General features: G+C 34.5%; 3 protein-coding genes across 8 annotated transcripts in view; 2 read left to right on the top strand and 1 right to left on the bottom strand.

Annotated features, from left to right (window-relative positions):
• Positions 1 to 1,370: 1,370 nt before the first annotated feature.
• Positions 1,371 to 4,353, top strand: LOC106126707 (pre-mRNA 3' end processing protein WDR33-like). The gene is made up of 2 exons (XM_013324491.1): positions 1,371 to 1,595; positions 1,687 to 4,353. The coding sequence occupies exon 2, from the start codon at positions 1,703 to 1,705 to the stop codon at positions 4,238 to 4,240; it is 2,538 nt and encodes an 845-aa protein (XP_013179945.1). The 5' UTR covers positions 1,371 to 1,595; positions 1,687 to 1,702; the 3' UTR covers positions 4,241 to 4,353.
• Positions 1,782 to 11,859, top strand: LOC106126708 (smoothened, frizzled class receptor). 2 transcript variants are annotated; one of them, XM_013324492.1, is made up of 11 exons: positions 4,406 to 4,457; positions 4,534 to 4,657; positions 5,493 to 6,147; positions 6,330 to 6,543; positions 6,688 to 6,808; positions 7,073 to 7,151; positions 7,407 to 7,631; positions 7,899 to 8,100; positions 8,372 to 8,542; positions 8,891 to 9,091; positions 9,945 to 11,859. In XM_013324492.1, exons 2-11 carry the CDS (start codon positions 4,565 to 4,567, stop codon positions 10,339 to 10,341), a joined length of 2,358 nt encoding a protein of 785 aa, XP_013179946.1. In that variant the 5' UTR covers positions 4,406 to 4,457; positions 4,534 to 4,564; the 3' UTR covers positions 10,342 to 11,859. The 2 variants fall into 2 exon arrangements, with proteins under 2 accessions (XP_013179947.1, XP_013179946.1); XM_013324493.1 differs by lacking the exons at positions 4,406 to 4,457; positions 4,534 to 4,657 and adding an exon at positions 1,782 to 1,871.
• Positions 11,860 to 12,006: 147 nt separating this feature from the next.
• LOC106126540 (uncharacterized) overlaps positions 12,007 to 16,833 on the bottom strand; it is a 106,230-nt gene continuing 101,403 nt past the window's right edge. For 3 of the 5 annotated variants that reach the window (XM_013324251.1, XM_013324252.1, XM_013324254.1), the window contains exons 2-6: positions 16,058 to 16,325; positions 14,735 to 15,772; positions 14,541 to 14,642; positions 14,149 to 14,241; positions 12,007 to 13,410 (exon numbers count right to left, since the gene is read on the bottom strand). In XM_013324251.1, coding sequence (XP_013179705.1) covers positions 13,207 to 13,410; positions 14,149 to 14,241; positions 14,541 to 14,642; positions 14,735 to 15,772; positions 16,058 to 16,325 — 1,705 coding nt within the window. In that variant the 3' untranslated portion in view covers positions 12,007 to 13,206. Of the gene's footprint in view, positions 13,411 to 14,148; positions 14,242 to 14,540; positions 14,643 to 14,734; positions 15,773 to 16,057; positions 16,326 to 16,456; positions 16,521 to 16,833 lie in introns of those variants that run through there. The other 2 variants (XM_013324256.1, XM_013324253.1) reach the window with 2 other exon arrangements.

Below are 16,833 nucleotides of genomic sequence, written 5' to 3'. Positions count from 1 at the left end.
GTCTAAATTATTTTCAAAGGATTAACTCATAATTATGATCACGTATGAAGGAGGCCGCAGTACTATATTGGAAATTTGTCATTACAACTTTCTACTCTCAGTTGCTGACCCAGGATATTGGAAACACGCTTAAGCCATATGTACTCACATAAATAAGCTAAGCTGTAACATGAACTTAAATTTCAAAAAAAATTACACATGCCATAAATAAAAAAAGATGACGTGTTGACGATTGAGCCTAAAGTTAGTATGATTTTTTTATCTAAGCAAAGCTAATGATCTCATCTCATTCTAAGTACGGATGTTGTCAAATAATCTCGACATCATCTGAAAATAATAAGATTGATATATCAATCATATAACTAAACATCATCATCTCCCTTACTTTATCCCATTTACTGTGGTCGGCGCACAAGGTTTCGTAAACCTAAATGTTTTGGTTTATTTTAGTTTACGGTAGGTCGGGTAGTCAGATGCTTATTAATTATAGCAAATTACAACAATAAACGTATGTTAACGTATGTCGTATAACTAAAAACGATACAATTATTTTGGCATCCAATATGTAGGAAAGCAATTGATATCTAAAAAAGAGGGAGATGAAGGAAAGTGGGCTGTGGTTAGGGGAACATCTAAGTATGCACGTATGTCGACGGTATTTCGGTAAATACCACTTCCGCAGGCAAGCCGGCCAATACAACAGTTGTTTCTGCTTCCTGCAACTTGGGTAGGTACGCAAGCTTTTATCCTACGACTTTGTCTGCGCTGAAATAAAAAATGGTAAAAAATATCTCATGTGTTACTGAAGATTGTTATACATAGACGTGTTGAACTGTTGCAGAGTTATCGGGTAAATATGTGTATCAAACGGATCGCACGAGTATCGTTCTCATTTCCTAGTTCATTGGTAGCCTATGTTTTCGTCCAGATTGTGCTCTATCTACATTTATAGCAAATTTTGTAGAGATTCGCTTCACCGTTTAGGAGATACCTAGTAACATACTACCAATCTATCCATCCATCTAAAGCTTCCTATTCATAATATTAACATTAGTAAGAATTAGTACAATAAGTAAGATGCTCCACCCCTCCAACCAAAGAGTATATAAAATATGCCTCCAACTCCAATAACTGCAACGGATTGAGAACAGTATAAATTGAAAATATGCATATGGCAATACTTTTTGATGTATTTAATTGAAGCAGTTAACATTAATACCACGAAAGTACGAAATTAAATTAACTCAATTAAAATTTTGAAAACCAATTTCTAACTTTTTTTGGAAGTTCGGTTCAATCACTTTGATACGAAACTCTGCGAAACTCTCACATTTGTGGCCAATTTGTGGCGCGTTTGTGGCTTGTCTTTGTCTGTGGTAAGGTGATCAAACATGGCTGGCTTGGTTCGTTGGCTATGTAGCTTTCGGTAGCAATCTTTCCAAACTGTTAAGTTTATATTCAATAGGTTAGATTACGTTGTTTTATTTATTTCTAATTCCTCTCATTTAACAATTAAATAGTGACAATCAAAACTTTTGTGTTGTGTAGTTGAAGTGCTAAGTGTATAATGACAACCTGTATTTTTTAAAAACAAGGTAAGATGAAAAGAAACCTCAAAACTACTTTAATAGCGCTCTAGCAACTTTGTTATGAATGATGTAGTAACATAAATGTTTCTCTAATTAGGTATTGAAGTTTAAACATGGATTTCGGACATCCTCCACCGAATATGAGCATGCCTCCTCCCGGCATGGGTGGTCCTATGGGCCCACCAGGTCGTAACAACATACGCCATAATTTTAGGCCTTTCAACTACCAGATGCGCTTCCCACCTCAGGGTCCCCTCAACATGACTCAAGATGATTTCGATGGTAAACGTCTACGTAAATCTGTTATGCGTAAAACTGTTGACTATAATGCTGCTATTATAAAGGCTTTAGAATGTCGTGTTTGGCAAAGAGACTGGCGGGACAGGCACGCACTGCAACCGGATGCTATGTATACTCCTGACTTGTTACCGCCACCCTCTTACCCTGATAATCCTATTAACGCTGTCACAACACGTTTCGTTAAAACCGCCACTAACAAAATGCGATGTCCAATCTTCGCAGTCGCGTGGACGCCAGAAGGTCGTAGATTAATAACTGGAGCGTCTTCAGGAGAATTCACTTTATGGAATGGTCTTACTTTTAATTTTGAAACAATCTTACAAGCTCATGATTCACCAGTAAGATCTATGGTATGGTCACATGGTGAAGGCTGGATGGTAACTGGTGATCACTCCGGATTTATTAAGTATTGGCAAAGCAATATGAATAATGTTAAAATGTACCAAGCTCATAAGGAAGCAGTAAGAGGAATTAGTTTTAGCCCTAGTGATTCTAAGATTGTTACTTGTTCTGATGATGGCACATTACGTATATTTGATTTCTATAGATGTCAAGAAGAAAGAATATTGCGAGGTCATGGTGCAGATGTTAAATGTGTCCAATGGCATCCAACAAAAGCTCTTATTGTATCAGGAAGTAAAGATAATCAACAACCAATAAAATTGTGGGATCCTAAGTCTGGAACTGCTTTATCAACTCTTCATGCACATAAATCTACAGTGATGGATTTAAAATGGAATGATAATGGCAATTGGCTTATAACTGCATCAAGAGATCATTTACTAAAATTATTTGATATACGTAAACTTGGAACTGAACTACAAGTATTTAGAGGGCATAAAAAAGAAGCCTCAAGTGTAGTGTGGCACCCAAATCATGAAGGTCTATTTTGTTCTGGAGGTTCAGATGGAGCTATTTTATTCTGGAATGTAGGAACTGATAAAGAAGTTGGTTGTATTGAAGGTGCTCATGAGTCTATTGTATGGACTATGGCATGGCATCCTTTAGGACATATATTATGTTCAGGTTCTAATGATCACACATCAAAATTTTGGACTAGAAATCGTCCTGGAGATCAAATGAGAGACAAATATAATTTGAATACCTTACCACCAGGTGTCCAAGATGATCATGATTTAGAGGAACCAGCTGTTATACCTGGAATGGGCCCTGAAGACAAAGTTGAAATATTTTCATCTGATACTGATAAGGTTATACCTGGCTTAGATCTGGACACTACCTTTGTGCCAATGGAATTTGAAAAGAAAATAAAGAAAGTACCATATAGTAAACCTATACCAAGAAACTTCCAAGCGCAGTGGAATCATGGTCCATCGGTAGATGATGCCGCCAGTGAAGCTTTAACTCAAGCTTTAGTGGAGTCAGTGCCCGGTGCTGTACCACTTCAACAATTGACACCATCTGCTATTTATATCTATGGAAAATTAATCACTGTTGATGCTGGTTCCAAACTAGAGAAAGCAATAACAGAAGGACCTGTTGCTTTAAAAAGATACATAGCAACTGGTGAAATAGAAGAATTACATGATATGATGCCTCATTTAGAACATGATGCTGATGATGAAAATTTCACACCATTTGAATATCCTACCCATAATCCTGATTCTGAAAATCCCGACGATGAAGAAAAAGAAAAAGAAAATTACATTGATGACCAATTCTATGATGAGGAAAATGATGTTTCTCTCACTGAACAAAATAATGAAGAACAGTATAATAATTATGACAATGGTTCAGAAATGAACAACATGGGACCTATGAATAGTATGCCCCAAATGGGTCTAATGGGACCCCCAATGCCAATGAATATGGGGCCTCCAATGGGACCAATGAATATGCCACCACCCCACATGGCTGGTATGCCTTCAATGGGCAATATGCCACCAATTGGTAGTATGCCTCCAATGGGTAACATGCCTCCCATGGGAAGTATGCCTCCTATGGGCAACGTACCTCCTCCTTTTCCTGACAATGGTTACACTAAGAATCATTATGATTCCGGTTATGACAATCAACAATATTCTCAAGAAGATGAAGATTATAATGAAGAAGAAAACTTTGAACAAAATTATGATGACAATGGCGATAATGATATGAATGATAGTTTTAATAGAAACCAACGGTGGGGTGGTAACTATAGAGGAAGAGGAAATGATTATAGTAGAAATCACGATCGCGGCAGAGCACTGGATAGAGGTAGGGGGCGTGGTATTAATGGCCATCGTGGAAACCGTAGAGGTAATAGTAACCCACGTGGTTCCCCCTGGACTCGTAGGGGTGGTGGTGCTCATCGTTCGTTTAGAAGGGGCAACAAATCAATTTCTAACTAGCACATGTTTTTTGTAAACGCATGCACAGACTATAAATTTTTCATGAATTCAAATGTAAGTGTCTTAGTGTAAAAATATAGTGAAGGCGATAAATGGTTGTACATAATTATTTACGGCTTTTGTTATTATGGTAAGATGAAAACATAATAAATTTATATTATGTCAAAAAATTATTTTGCAATTACATATAGGTGACCTTCTTTGCATGGAATTTCTGGTGAGTTGATCAGTTTCTTTTGTATGTTAATTAAAAAATTGAAAAAGGTCTTAAAGTTATGTTATTGCTATGCCAGGTAATTTTACACTTGGGAGGTAGTAAATCTTATGAAAGCTGCAGATTGGAAGAGTGAAGAATTGACCAACATTTTCGCAGAGCAAGAAGCGGCCAAGGCGGAGAAGTTTGTCGACGTTTTTATAGTAAGAGACTGGTATTTTCTTGAATTATGTTATTAATAAAGAAATAAAAATTATTAAAAAAAAAACTAATTACCTTATGTAAATTATAATATAAATTTTTGTTTATGTGGGAATAAACACGTAAAAATAAAGAAAACCTATCCAAGGGATATCCTATCCTTGTTTTCCAAATCAGTCAGTACAAAATTTTAGGAACCTTTTACTTTTATTTACAAAGGAAAATTAAGAGTATTAACAAATTTTATTGAATAATATGCTGGTATGAAATGTGTTACTTAATACATTTTAATAAAGTTTCATTTTAGTATATTTTTCCATTTGATATTACCACAATATTTCTTGGTAAAACAAAGTCATAATAAATCACTTAATGCTTCAATCTAACTAAGCAAGTGGATTTAAATAGATTTGCCAGCTTTGTAAAATGAAAATGCCTCAAACTTTGCTACTAAAATAGTTTTGGTAAATAAACTAGAAAAACATTTTATTATTCATTTTCTATTAAGCAATTTTTGCGGGTATAAATAACTAATGTTTTTGTACTGACTTCTGATGCATATCCTTATCACTTTCCTCGGACAATAAACCAATCTAGATGCTGGTGGTTTCTGTAACATGTTTAGTGCTTCGATATAGAATTTTCATTTATAGCACAATTTGTAGAAAAATAAAATTATAAAATCTTCAAGGGTTTCATTTGCTATTGCCCTCTAACACCTACATAAATAAAGGAACATTTATAAAATCAAAGTGTAGTTTTCATTTAATTTTTATTTTATTTCAACCCTTTTAGTTTAATTATATGTAGGTGCTCAATGAGATGTGTTTGTTGCAGATGTTTTGGAGATGGGTGTACTGGCTGGCGATGGTTTCATTATGTACGGCGAGCCAATATGACACAGGAGGTGATAAAAATTCCATAACAGATATTGGAGACAATGCGACAGAACGCTTGGAACCCATCAATGGAACACCAAACTTTAGACTAATCAAACCGGAGAAAGCCACACAATGGTTTCCAGAACGAGAAATAAAACTTGATAGTTGTGTCCGCAAAGCAAGATGTGAAACATTAGGCAAAAACACATGTTTAGGTGTTAAATTACCATATGATAAAACAAGTGTGCATCTAACATTCTATGATACACAAAATAAAATACAAAATCAGTTGGAATTGTATAGGGAATTGATAAATGTACCGAAATGTTGGGCTGTGGTACAACCGTTATTGTGTGCCGTGTTTATGCCTAAATGTGAAAGAATACTTGGACAAGACATGGTGTATCTTCCCTCATATGAAATGTGCAAAATAACAATGGAGCCTTGCGCTATTTTATACAATACTTCTTACTTTCCATCATTTTTGAGATGCAATACCACAAGGTTTCCTTCAAAATGTGATAATACAGCTAGAGAAATGAAGTTTAATACATCTGGAAAATGTTTATCACCTTTAATACATACTGATAAAACTGTACATTTTTATGAAGGTAATTTTTTTAATCACTAAATATTTTAATAGTAGTAAAAGTAGTCATGTCTAAGTAATACCAAAATGACCATAGCACAATGAACTTCTGTGAAATGTTTATACTTTAAAACTATTTTGTCAAATATTTACAGTATTTTGTTTGAATTTTTTTTTCTGTAATAGTTTTTAATTATGTTCCAGGTATATCAGGATGTGGACTACCCTGCCGTGACCCGTTGTACTCAGAGGACGAACACCAACAAATACACAGACTGGTAGCATGGGGTGCAGGAGTCTGCTTGGCTTTTAACCTTCTGACTGTTGCCACATTCCTTATTGATTGGCGTAGTGCTAACAAGTATCCAGCTCTTGTCATCTTTTACATAAATGTGTGTTTTGCTGTTGCTTCGATGGGGTAAGTTTTGGTTATCAAAACAAAATTATTTTCTGTCATAATAAGATTCACTAAGTATTTTACTGTAGATTTAGTATGAGAAATCTATACTTAGGGTCTGCTAATAACTCATTATGTTTAATATGTTTTATTTATTTTTTTTAGTTGGCTGGTACAATTTGGAGTTGGATCAAGAGATGACATTGTATGCTCAAAAGACGGTACCAGAAGACGTGGCGAGCCATCCGCTGAAGAAAACCTGTCTTGTGTTGTTGTTTTTGTCTTGGTAAGTGGAGATATATCCACAATAATTAATAAAATATAAAACAAAATTGTATAGTCAAAGAGGTTTAAATAGAATTATTTATTAATTATCTATGTCCTCAGAGAACAATATAACTGATTTTATTAACTACATTTATGCAGAAATAATACTTATAAGTTTCGCCTTCTGTAAATGTGCTTAGTCAGGTTATCAGTTGCCCTAGTTTTACTTTTACAATAATTTATTTAAAGTTATAGTGTATTTATTAAATATTTTTATTTCCAGGTATATTACTTCATGATGGCAGCATGCGTTTGGTTCGTTATTTTCACATACGCGTGGCATATGAGTTTTAGAGCATTAGGTGAGAGCATATATATTTAATATTTTATTTTAATTTTTATCTTATGAGTAAAATTACTATGAATATAAGTTTTATTTTTAGTAGTACCTAAAGGTTGGTAAATGCGCTAACTGCTACTTAATTTTATCCATTTGATTACAATTAGTTAAAAGATGCCTTTAAATAGGCAGAAAAGATAAAATGAAAACCCAAATCCGAAAAAAAAAATGTTTTATTCGGGTGGTTTGATTAATGATCCTATTTTTTTGATTGTAGGTAAAATACAAGACAGGATAGACAAGAAGGCGGCGTATTTCCACCTGGTGGCGTGGTCACTGCCGCTGGTGCTGACCATCACCACGATGGCGTTCGGCGAGGTGGACGGCAGCAGCGTCACCGGCATCTGCTTCGTCGGCTACGTCAATCATCCAATGCGAGCTGCACTACTGTTAGCTCCGCTCTCTGTTGTGTTGATACTCGGTGGATACTTTCTTTTACGTGGTATGTTTGATTTTATTTTTTGTTCATTCTAACTTTAAAAAATGCTATTATTTTTTGTTTTGTATAATATTAAAGATTCTAACTGTTTAAGTGGTTTTTCTTCAGAAATGTATCTTATTGTAATTGTTAAAAATATTGTGTTCTTAAATATTTTAGAGTAAATGGTTGTGTATTTTTGTCTATGGAGATCATTCTCTAGAAGATTTTACATTATCTTAATATTTATTTATGTAATGACGGAGTCATGGCAGTTATTGTATTTTGTAGGTGTGTTTTCACTGATTGCCGTGCGCGTATCGAGCAAGGACGTGATCTCAGCGCGCGCCGCCAACAAGATCCGGCAGACGATCACGCGCTGCTCGCTCACCGCCGCGCTCGTCGCAGTCTTCATCACCGTCACCGTCGCATGTCACGTCTACGAGTTTAGGAACGCGCACTCCTGGAAGGATGCTTTCATGAAGAATATCATGTGAGTTAACAACTATCGTCTATATAATGGCAGGCGGACACTTGTACATATACACGACCGCACCGAAGGGACGCACAGAAAGAGGAGGACTAAGAAGTTAGTAAGTACCCTTACTAACTTGACTGATCATGATCCATTTGTAACTATAGATACATTTTAGCATTTAGTTTTACAATCTAAATTTATCAAGAGGTTTTTACATTTTTTGATATTATATATTCTAAGATTAGGTAATTTGTCTATATTGAATAAAGACATGGATGTGTTCCAGATGTCGGTTGGAGGCGCTGAAGGAGTCTGAAATGGAGTGTTCAGTGGGGGCGCGGCCGTCGGTGTCGGTGTTGCAGCTGCGTCTGTTGTGCTGCTTCGCCGCCGGTGCGCTCATGGCTTCCTGGACGTGGACCCCGGCCGCTGCAGCCGCCTGGAGACGCTACATGGCTAGGTAGACAATTTGTTTACCAATCTTTTTCGATAAAGAAAGGAGAGACATCTTAGTTTTCTCAGCTGGAGATCACCGGAATCGCGAAAGATATTAAAAACAATAAAATTATAGAAATTAAGTGGTTATTTTTACTGCGATCTAAAGTATTGTGGGTTTAATCAAAAAACGGATCGAGGATGTTTGCTACCACGTTAGTTACCTGTGAGTTAGTACTGCCGATACTTGTGTACAAAAAAAAATAGTCTACATGTTTTTGTACAAATTTTCCGGCAATGGAAACTCACGGTAAGCTTTTTTAAAAGTAAAAAGGTATTTTTTGTACTTTTTAATGTAGTGTAATTGTGTTAGAAAGTGCGGTTGCTCGGTGGAGGCAGACGGCACGCGGCGCGCGCGCAAGGACGAGCTGATCGCGCGCGCGTACCGGCGGCGCGGCGAGTTCGCGGCTCGCGGCAGAATCTCCATCTCGCTGGGGGCATCGCGCCAGGACCCCGTCGGCCTCGGCCTCGACCGCGCACCCATCGACTGCCACACCGACGACAAGCACGAGAGGTACACACGCTATACTATGATTATTCGTTCCATTTCTCACCATCTTAACCAATCGCAACCATCAGCGTCAAAATCAAAAAAACAAATTGGCACAAAATACAAAGCTTATAGTCTGTCTATAAATAGAGGTCAGTGACTACAACGCTACTTATTGTTATTGATTTTCAATTCGATTTGTTTCGATAAATGTTTATTATAAAAACAAAAATGAAAAAAAAAACACAAAACTTTAGTACTCTATGAGGCCATGGCAAAAACAAAGGCAATACGTCCATGCAATCCTTTGCGTCCATTAACCCCAATCAAATCTATTCGATGCACAACGACCCGTAGCTAATGATAAAACGAGTCTCGCTTTTAGACGGATACTTTTTATTTTCAATTCGAATCGACTCGCTGCGCTTCGCAGGCAACGGCTGTTGTAAAATGTACTGAAATAATTACTTATTACAAGACAGCCTTGCTTAACTGCATGATGATTAAAGATAGGTTATAAATCTTCGTGTTACAAGTTCGCCATATCAAGAAGTTTTTAATTTTAATTTATTAAAAAAAGAAAATATTACACAATTATAATATATATTAATATAAATTAAGCATATTATTTAATTTGATGTACTTTAAAATATACAAAAGGCGGCCAAGTAAAGTTTTGCATAGAAATTGTTCAAAAAAGTCCTAGCCCATTTTCAAGTATACGAATAATAAGAAAAAGATAAATATAGGCCGTATCAACCTTTTCGGCGGCTCGAGGTTACTGTGCGTTGCGCATGTATCCTCCCTCTGCCTTGCATATTTTCATGCCTCCAAGATGTTTGAAAAACATTTATAATTGATTAATTTTCCTTTACAGTGGTGAGCTATCATCATCATGGGCAGCCAATCTTCCTCGCTTCGTGCGGCGACGCGACGCCCTCGTCCTGCCCGCACACACGCACCACTCGCTCAGCTCCACTCCTGACAGGCGCAACTCTCAGGACTCCCAGATCAGCATCAGTCTACGTCACGTCTCTGTCGAATCACGTCGTAACTCCCTAGACAGCCAGTTATCTGTTAAAATAGCTGAAATGAAGACAAAAGTCGGCAGACGACGAACAAAACATAGTAAAGCGAAACGAAAGGCAAGAGCCGCGAACGCGCGGAAGGAAAGTACACCCTCCATAGAGAGTCAGATAAGTCGATACTGGCTTCAAGCTATGGCTGCTAATAATGACCCCTCCAGGGAAGAGGTCAAATTTAGCTTTGATTGAGTCTAAACCTAAAGTTATGTTAGCACACCTATACAACAAGGTAACCTGCACAAATCTAAACATATTTACTAACAATTTTTTAGAAATTCTGTTAAGACACACAGACAGGTCCATAAGTTGCATTTAAACTTTCACCATATTAAAGGATGGATTTTAATTAACAGAATATTGCCTTGACTTCAAAACTCCTAACACCTGGTCAATGGCATTTCTGCATTATTTTTTTTAAGAATATTCAATAATAGTACAAATATAAGATTTTTAGTATGTGCTTTCACTTCTACGGACGTTTAATATTGCAAAAAGTTTGACATTTCCTATTTTTATTAACTATATAATATGGTAAGTTGACACAAGTTGGACTGAAATTCTTATTTTTACACACAATTTTATCCAAATAATATGAAATTACGGTTATATTTTTATAATTGATTGAATGTATGAATGAAGTAAATGGATTTGAATGAGATGAGTTTACAAGTTTCTGTGAACATGATTCTAAGGAGTGAAATTTTATATCATTTAAATATAAGTAATGACTAAGATTTATCAAGTACTAAATATAAGTTATTATTAAGAGAAAAAGTTCAAATTAATTATGACTTCATAGCTTAAAACGAATTTCCTGACTTAAAATGCAGTTTTACCTCATGATCCGGCCACTAAAAATAATCATAAACAACGAAAGACTGATCAGAATCTCATATTCATGACAAACACGCAATAATCTAATATAATTGTGCCATATAAAAAATGTCTTCAAATGTCTCGCAGTATGCCAAACATTAAGCTTGTTCGTATATTTTTTTATATGAAATTTTTGAATATTTTTACTACGGTATTTATATATTTTTTTACGATAAGTGACAGATTTACTATTTTTAAAAGGTAACACTGAACGACAATTAGTTTTAAAGTTGTACAAAGATTGTAGATGGTTGTGATAAATAGTTTTTTGTTGTGCAAAATGTTGTGAAAAGCAGTGTGCAGTTTTTTGCAGCTTAAGAAATGTATCCGTAAGTGTGATGATTGAATGTTGCCCGAGTAAAAGTTGCTGTTGTACTTCAATACGACTAAGGAATATGAAAGTGAAAAAAATACTCGATTATATTTTTTTAATGACTGTACATACGAGAAAAAACCTAACTCACTTTACTGGATTAAAATTGCGATATGAATGTTGAGAAGCTACTTTATAGAGTTGTGTAAAACAATGTCGGTCACGGAGATTGCGTAAACACAGCCTGCAATGTTTGGATAATTAACTCTGCAACATGTTGGCAATGTTAATTATCGTGTGTTTTCACTGAAACACTAGGACAAAAACATATAGTGTTTTCTTTATTTTTCAAAGAAATTGAGAGGGTTTTTGTATGTGTTACGGTAGTAGATATCTGCGGTGGACCCAAGTGTCTGTAAATTGGATATTATTACCTCTAAAGTCTGCGCCAGCTTTAAATTTTGATTTTTTTTGTGTAATAATATAATGAATTGATTACCAACAGTTTAGAAATAATAACTTTAATTATTTACGCTAAACCGCAGTTTTATTTAAACCTTTTTTTAATCAAATGTGACCTATTATTTCCTATTTCCTTAGCATCATTTTAAGTGTAATTTAGAAGAAAATAAAACAACTTTTTAATCATTCCTTGTTTATTTAAAACAAAGGTAAAAGTAGGGTCACAAAACAAAAAAAAAACGAAATCCGACCAGCGATTGTCAAACTATAAGGAGCAGAAAAACAAAATACCTAATTAACTTAGGTACTAGATTTCCTAGATAATACTTAATTCTGATACTTACGATTTAATAAATATTCTATTATTTATGCTATTATGTTAGCGCAGGCAAGATAATGCAAAGGAAAGGAGCCTACATAATATATTAAGTTTAGCCTCTACAAGGTCTTAAATCTCTTTAATTTGACATGCATAGAAAATTGGCAAGTCTTAGATCATTCCTATATCAAAGTAATTTACTATTTTACAGTAATTAAGTAGATATTTTAATGATCATTTGATGGTTTTTAATCAATATTATACATAAATTTTCTTTGAATTTCAAATCAAAAAGAGTACAAAAAGTTATTCTGGCTTTAGATATTTAATTTTTTATAAATAGATCACAAGCACTAATCACAGACATAGCTTTAGTGGCAAGATTTAAGTAACTTTTTTAATGAACTAATAACTTATGAAGATTAATCAGAATAACAAAAAAACTAAGTAACAAATACTTATTTAGAAATTAATACTAGTTATAGAAGTATAGTATTGTGTTATTCGAAAACAATCTTCAATGTTATTGAAAAAAACATTTTTACAATGTTTAAATAAAATTTAAATTATGCGAGATTGTCATATTTTCCCTTATAAATAGTTTTCTATGACATGCATTATAAAATCAACAAAATAAGAATAAAATATAAAAAGAGGAACAAATCAGAGGAATAACGCTTAAAAATATTGTCATATACCACATGTAATTTATAGCAAATGTACTCTTGGATCCTAAAAATAAAGTCAAAAATTGCACAATTTAAAATTTCAGGAATGTATCTTTGGCGCTTACAAACTATAGAAAATAAAATCACAAAAATGTCTACTATAATTCGTATCAAGAAAATTTAGTCTAAAAGATTATACATTTTATAATCTTTGCTAAAATGATCATGTGCATTACATGCTATAAAATAAGTATCTTCTAACTTAAATAAATAAAGTGCTCTCAATAAACATTATTATGACATTATGTATTGTCTTTTAAGACATGCTCAATAATAATTCTAAGTAGCAAATTAAAATGTACCCTACTTATGGAGAAAATAATTATCACACATTCACAGCAGTTCCCTGAATCAACTTATGTTGCTCTGGCCTTGCGGATATTCTTTTTTTCAGCTTCGGTAAAGCCGAGAATATTTTCAATAGCATTGAGATGACCTTGATGATTTTCTGGATCCGTGAGAAAATAATATATAGCTGACTTCAGGAACTGTAGTGTTACTTCGGGGTCTACATTGGACTTATTGCCTTTCTGCGACTCCACAATACGACGGTACATTGCCTGAAAAATAATTACATTTATAGGTGCAACTACAGGATATAGAATGTGCTACTAACATATTAAAAATATAGTAATTAGTATGTTATAAGGTTGGTATGAAGGCAAATAAGGCATAGTTACTAGGTTCTACAGAAGCTACTTTTATGGAAATAAGGAATGAATTTCAAACTTCATTACACAAATTACTACAAAAGTACTAAAAGTAAATGAAAATACCTATATGGATATTCTCAAGCACTTTTGGAACCCATGAACCAAAAGAGGCTGTTTCATAATTTCACATGCAAATAAATTATTATTAGCATTAATCTTGTGTTAAAAGTAAAAAGCTACAAGTTATTTATGTACCTTATCCTCATTTAAATAAAGCAGACTTTAATTATTGTTAGCCCTTGAAATTCTATAAATAAAGTATTATTATAAAGCTATTAAATTTGCTAATAATTAATAATGATAAAATATATTAGAACATTATTATATCTATGCAGGTAAATTAATTAATTTGTTACACAAAAATTAGTTTTTTTTGGACGGACTATGTATTACATTACTTTCTTATAAAAGTTTTTGTAATATCCAGTAGATTAACAAAATCCGACACCACCTTCCACCTATGAGAAACAAAAAAATTTACTCTTAACACAAATAAAGATCTCTGACCAGTGCGGTGAAGCAAAGTGAAAGAAATAATACAAAAAATGTGAACAAAATTTCTTTCTTCCGATACAAAATTCCAACCTTGCGAGCTCCTAGGACCCATAAAGAAACAGCCTCCTTTGCACTTAGAAGTGCTTGTGACTTTGTCGAGCGGTCCGTTGTGAATGCCGTATCCTGTAATTCACTACACATTAAAGCTGGTCTTGTTAATTGCAACTACACATGTCATCTATACTTTTTTTAATAGTTGACACAAATAATGTCACCTTTTCGCTGATCCTCAATGAACTATACTTTAATTAGCACCAACAACAAGTATTAGCATATCTAATAGAGAGAAGAATGAAAGTTATATTGTAACTTTATATTTTGGAGAATACATGACAGTTAATAATAAATTAGCTAAGGCATTGATTAATAGGGAGGGTTAAGATGGTGGAAAGTTCATTGCAATTATTATATTGTTAACTTACTCTGACATTTTCGAGCTCAGTCTGGGTAATTTGCAATTGCGTCAGTAATTCTTCAACTGATACTCGGTTTAGCTGACCTTGTGATACATCAGTTTCGCTTTCCTGCAAAAGATAAATTCATTTAAATAACATGTTATTAAAATACACAAATGAAATTAGAAAAGTGACTTATAACACTAAGATTACTCTCTCACTTTGTCTGTTTCAAATTTAGCAGCTTCAACTCCTTTGTTATACATCTGTAGGTACATTGCACGGTGCCTGCCCTCCTCATCCTCAAGTTGTTTGCTGGCATCCTCCAATTGTTTTTCTAATATATGAATTCTCTCTTTAGCTTGCTCATAATTAGGCAGTAATTCTGAGTAGCGTGTGTTAACATCTGCCAACTTCTGTAATAATGATTCAACTTTATCATTATGGGCTTTCTTGAGTTCTTGTGTGTCCCCTACATGAGATCTCATTATAGTCTCAATCTTATTTTCATAATAAGAAATAAGAATGCGCCGTTCCTCTTCACTATCATTCACTTCAGTCATGCAGGACGCATCATTTGTGAGCAAAACAGACTCTTTGGAGTGTAATGATGAATTTGTCAAATCTTCAAAATGACCAGAGTCTGTGAATGATCCTTGCATTTCATTGCGACATCTTGTAGGTGTCTGATCTTTGAACAGAGGACTGTCTGTTACATCATACTGTCTGCATGACTCTTTACATTTGATACTCTCCTCTATTGAGGCTTCACCAGCATTTTCCCTTATTGTCACCATTTCACTAGAGTTAGATTTTTCATCAGGGGAACATATAGAAGCTTTGTACAATCGTAGTTCAACTACTTCTTTTGTGAGATGGAATATTTCACTGTCCTTTTTCTCCAAATCCTTTTTAGCTTGACATAGCAAGGCTTTTAACCGGCGGATTTGTTTCTGTGCTCTTTGTGTTGGTGTAAGATATTCATCTCCTGCCAGACCAGCATGAGAAGAGCAATGAAGGACATATCGCATAGACCTGCCGCTGAAGGTGGTTCCATTAAATGGGGCATAGCCTGCATCAACCGAGGCAGCAGTTGCAGCACTACCATAACTGTGCAAAGATTCATCATCTGGCAAATCTTCTGGTGACCCTGGTGGGGTATGAGCTGAATCAGTCATACTCAGATTCCTATCTAAGCAGGGATCTTGTGGTTTAAGGCAAGATTTTCTGGGTTTGCCCTGATTATTTGAATTAAATGACTGAAACAATGGTCATGCTGTTAGAAATTAAGATGTGTTATTGCAATGATTGAACTATTAATTTGTTAATATTATTAAAACATTCGATTTGTAAACACAGTTTGCAAACACAGTTCGTTAAAATGAGATTTTTTTATAAAATTACCAACAGTATATTATGGGAATGATTATAAACGTAACGTATTATTTACGATTATGTTAACCGCATTTAAAGCTACATATATATTTTTTGTTATAACGAAGACACATCGACATTGTAACAAGTTGTTTCAGCTTTTTACTTACATGGCTCCGAGGGCGATGGCTTGGCTCTGGTAGTCGAGAGCCATCGCTTCGGGTCTTGTGATGTGAATTTTCCGTGATTATTGGTATTAATTTTCTTGTAGATAATGGTGACCGCTGCACCATTTTCTCGCCGCGCAGTCGCAGTGAGGAAGAGCGTCGGAAATTGCCGATGACATTTCCCGTGCAACAGTGGTCATCGTGAAACTCGAGAATTCTACGGCTTGAATTTCTACTCATTTTCTTCATTAATGAACATTGACGTTGCGTGCTGAAAAATGTAACAGATGTTAAGATATCGCACAAAAGGAAAAAAGAGGTTATGTTAAGCAAAACAAAGTAGAACAGATAAAAAATAAAATTAATTGTTCACATTTTCACGCAGTAAACGGGTAAACCAACCTTATATTGGGTACACTCAATATTAAACGTTAATTTATAAAATTACTGAGCAAAAACTTTTAACGTTTGCATAAAAAATCTTATAAGAATTAAATACACTAAAAAAACACAGACGTTACATTTAAACTAAAAGGTGTTGTTAACGTCACGGCTAACTTTCAAATGACATTTATTAAATTGCAACTTAAAGACTTCAATTAAAATTCGACCATTTAAATAAAATAATTGTGATTGTTTTGTATTAACGACCAGCATTGAAGAGTGCACGGTGTGCAGTATCGCCGATATATGTATGTTTGTAATATTAGCCAACTGTATTGTGGTTTAAAACTAGGTTCAAATATCCAGTGAAATCAGGTCAGTTGCTGTAGGTTTGT

Source organism: Papilio xuthus, unplaced genomic scaffold (genome assembly GCF_000836235.2).
Source record: "Papilio xuthus unplaced genomic scaffold, Pxut_1.1 DF824992.1, whole genome shotgun sequence".
NCBI classification, from domain to species: domain Eukaryota; kingdom Metazoa; phylum Arthropoda; class Insecta; order Lepidoptera; family Papilionidae; genus Papilio; species Papilio xuthus.
The sequence above is the reverse complement of the archived record's forward strand: the minus strand, read 5'-3'. Positions and strand labels throughout refer to the sequence as shown.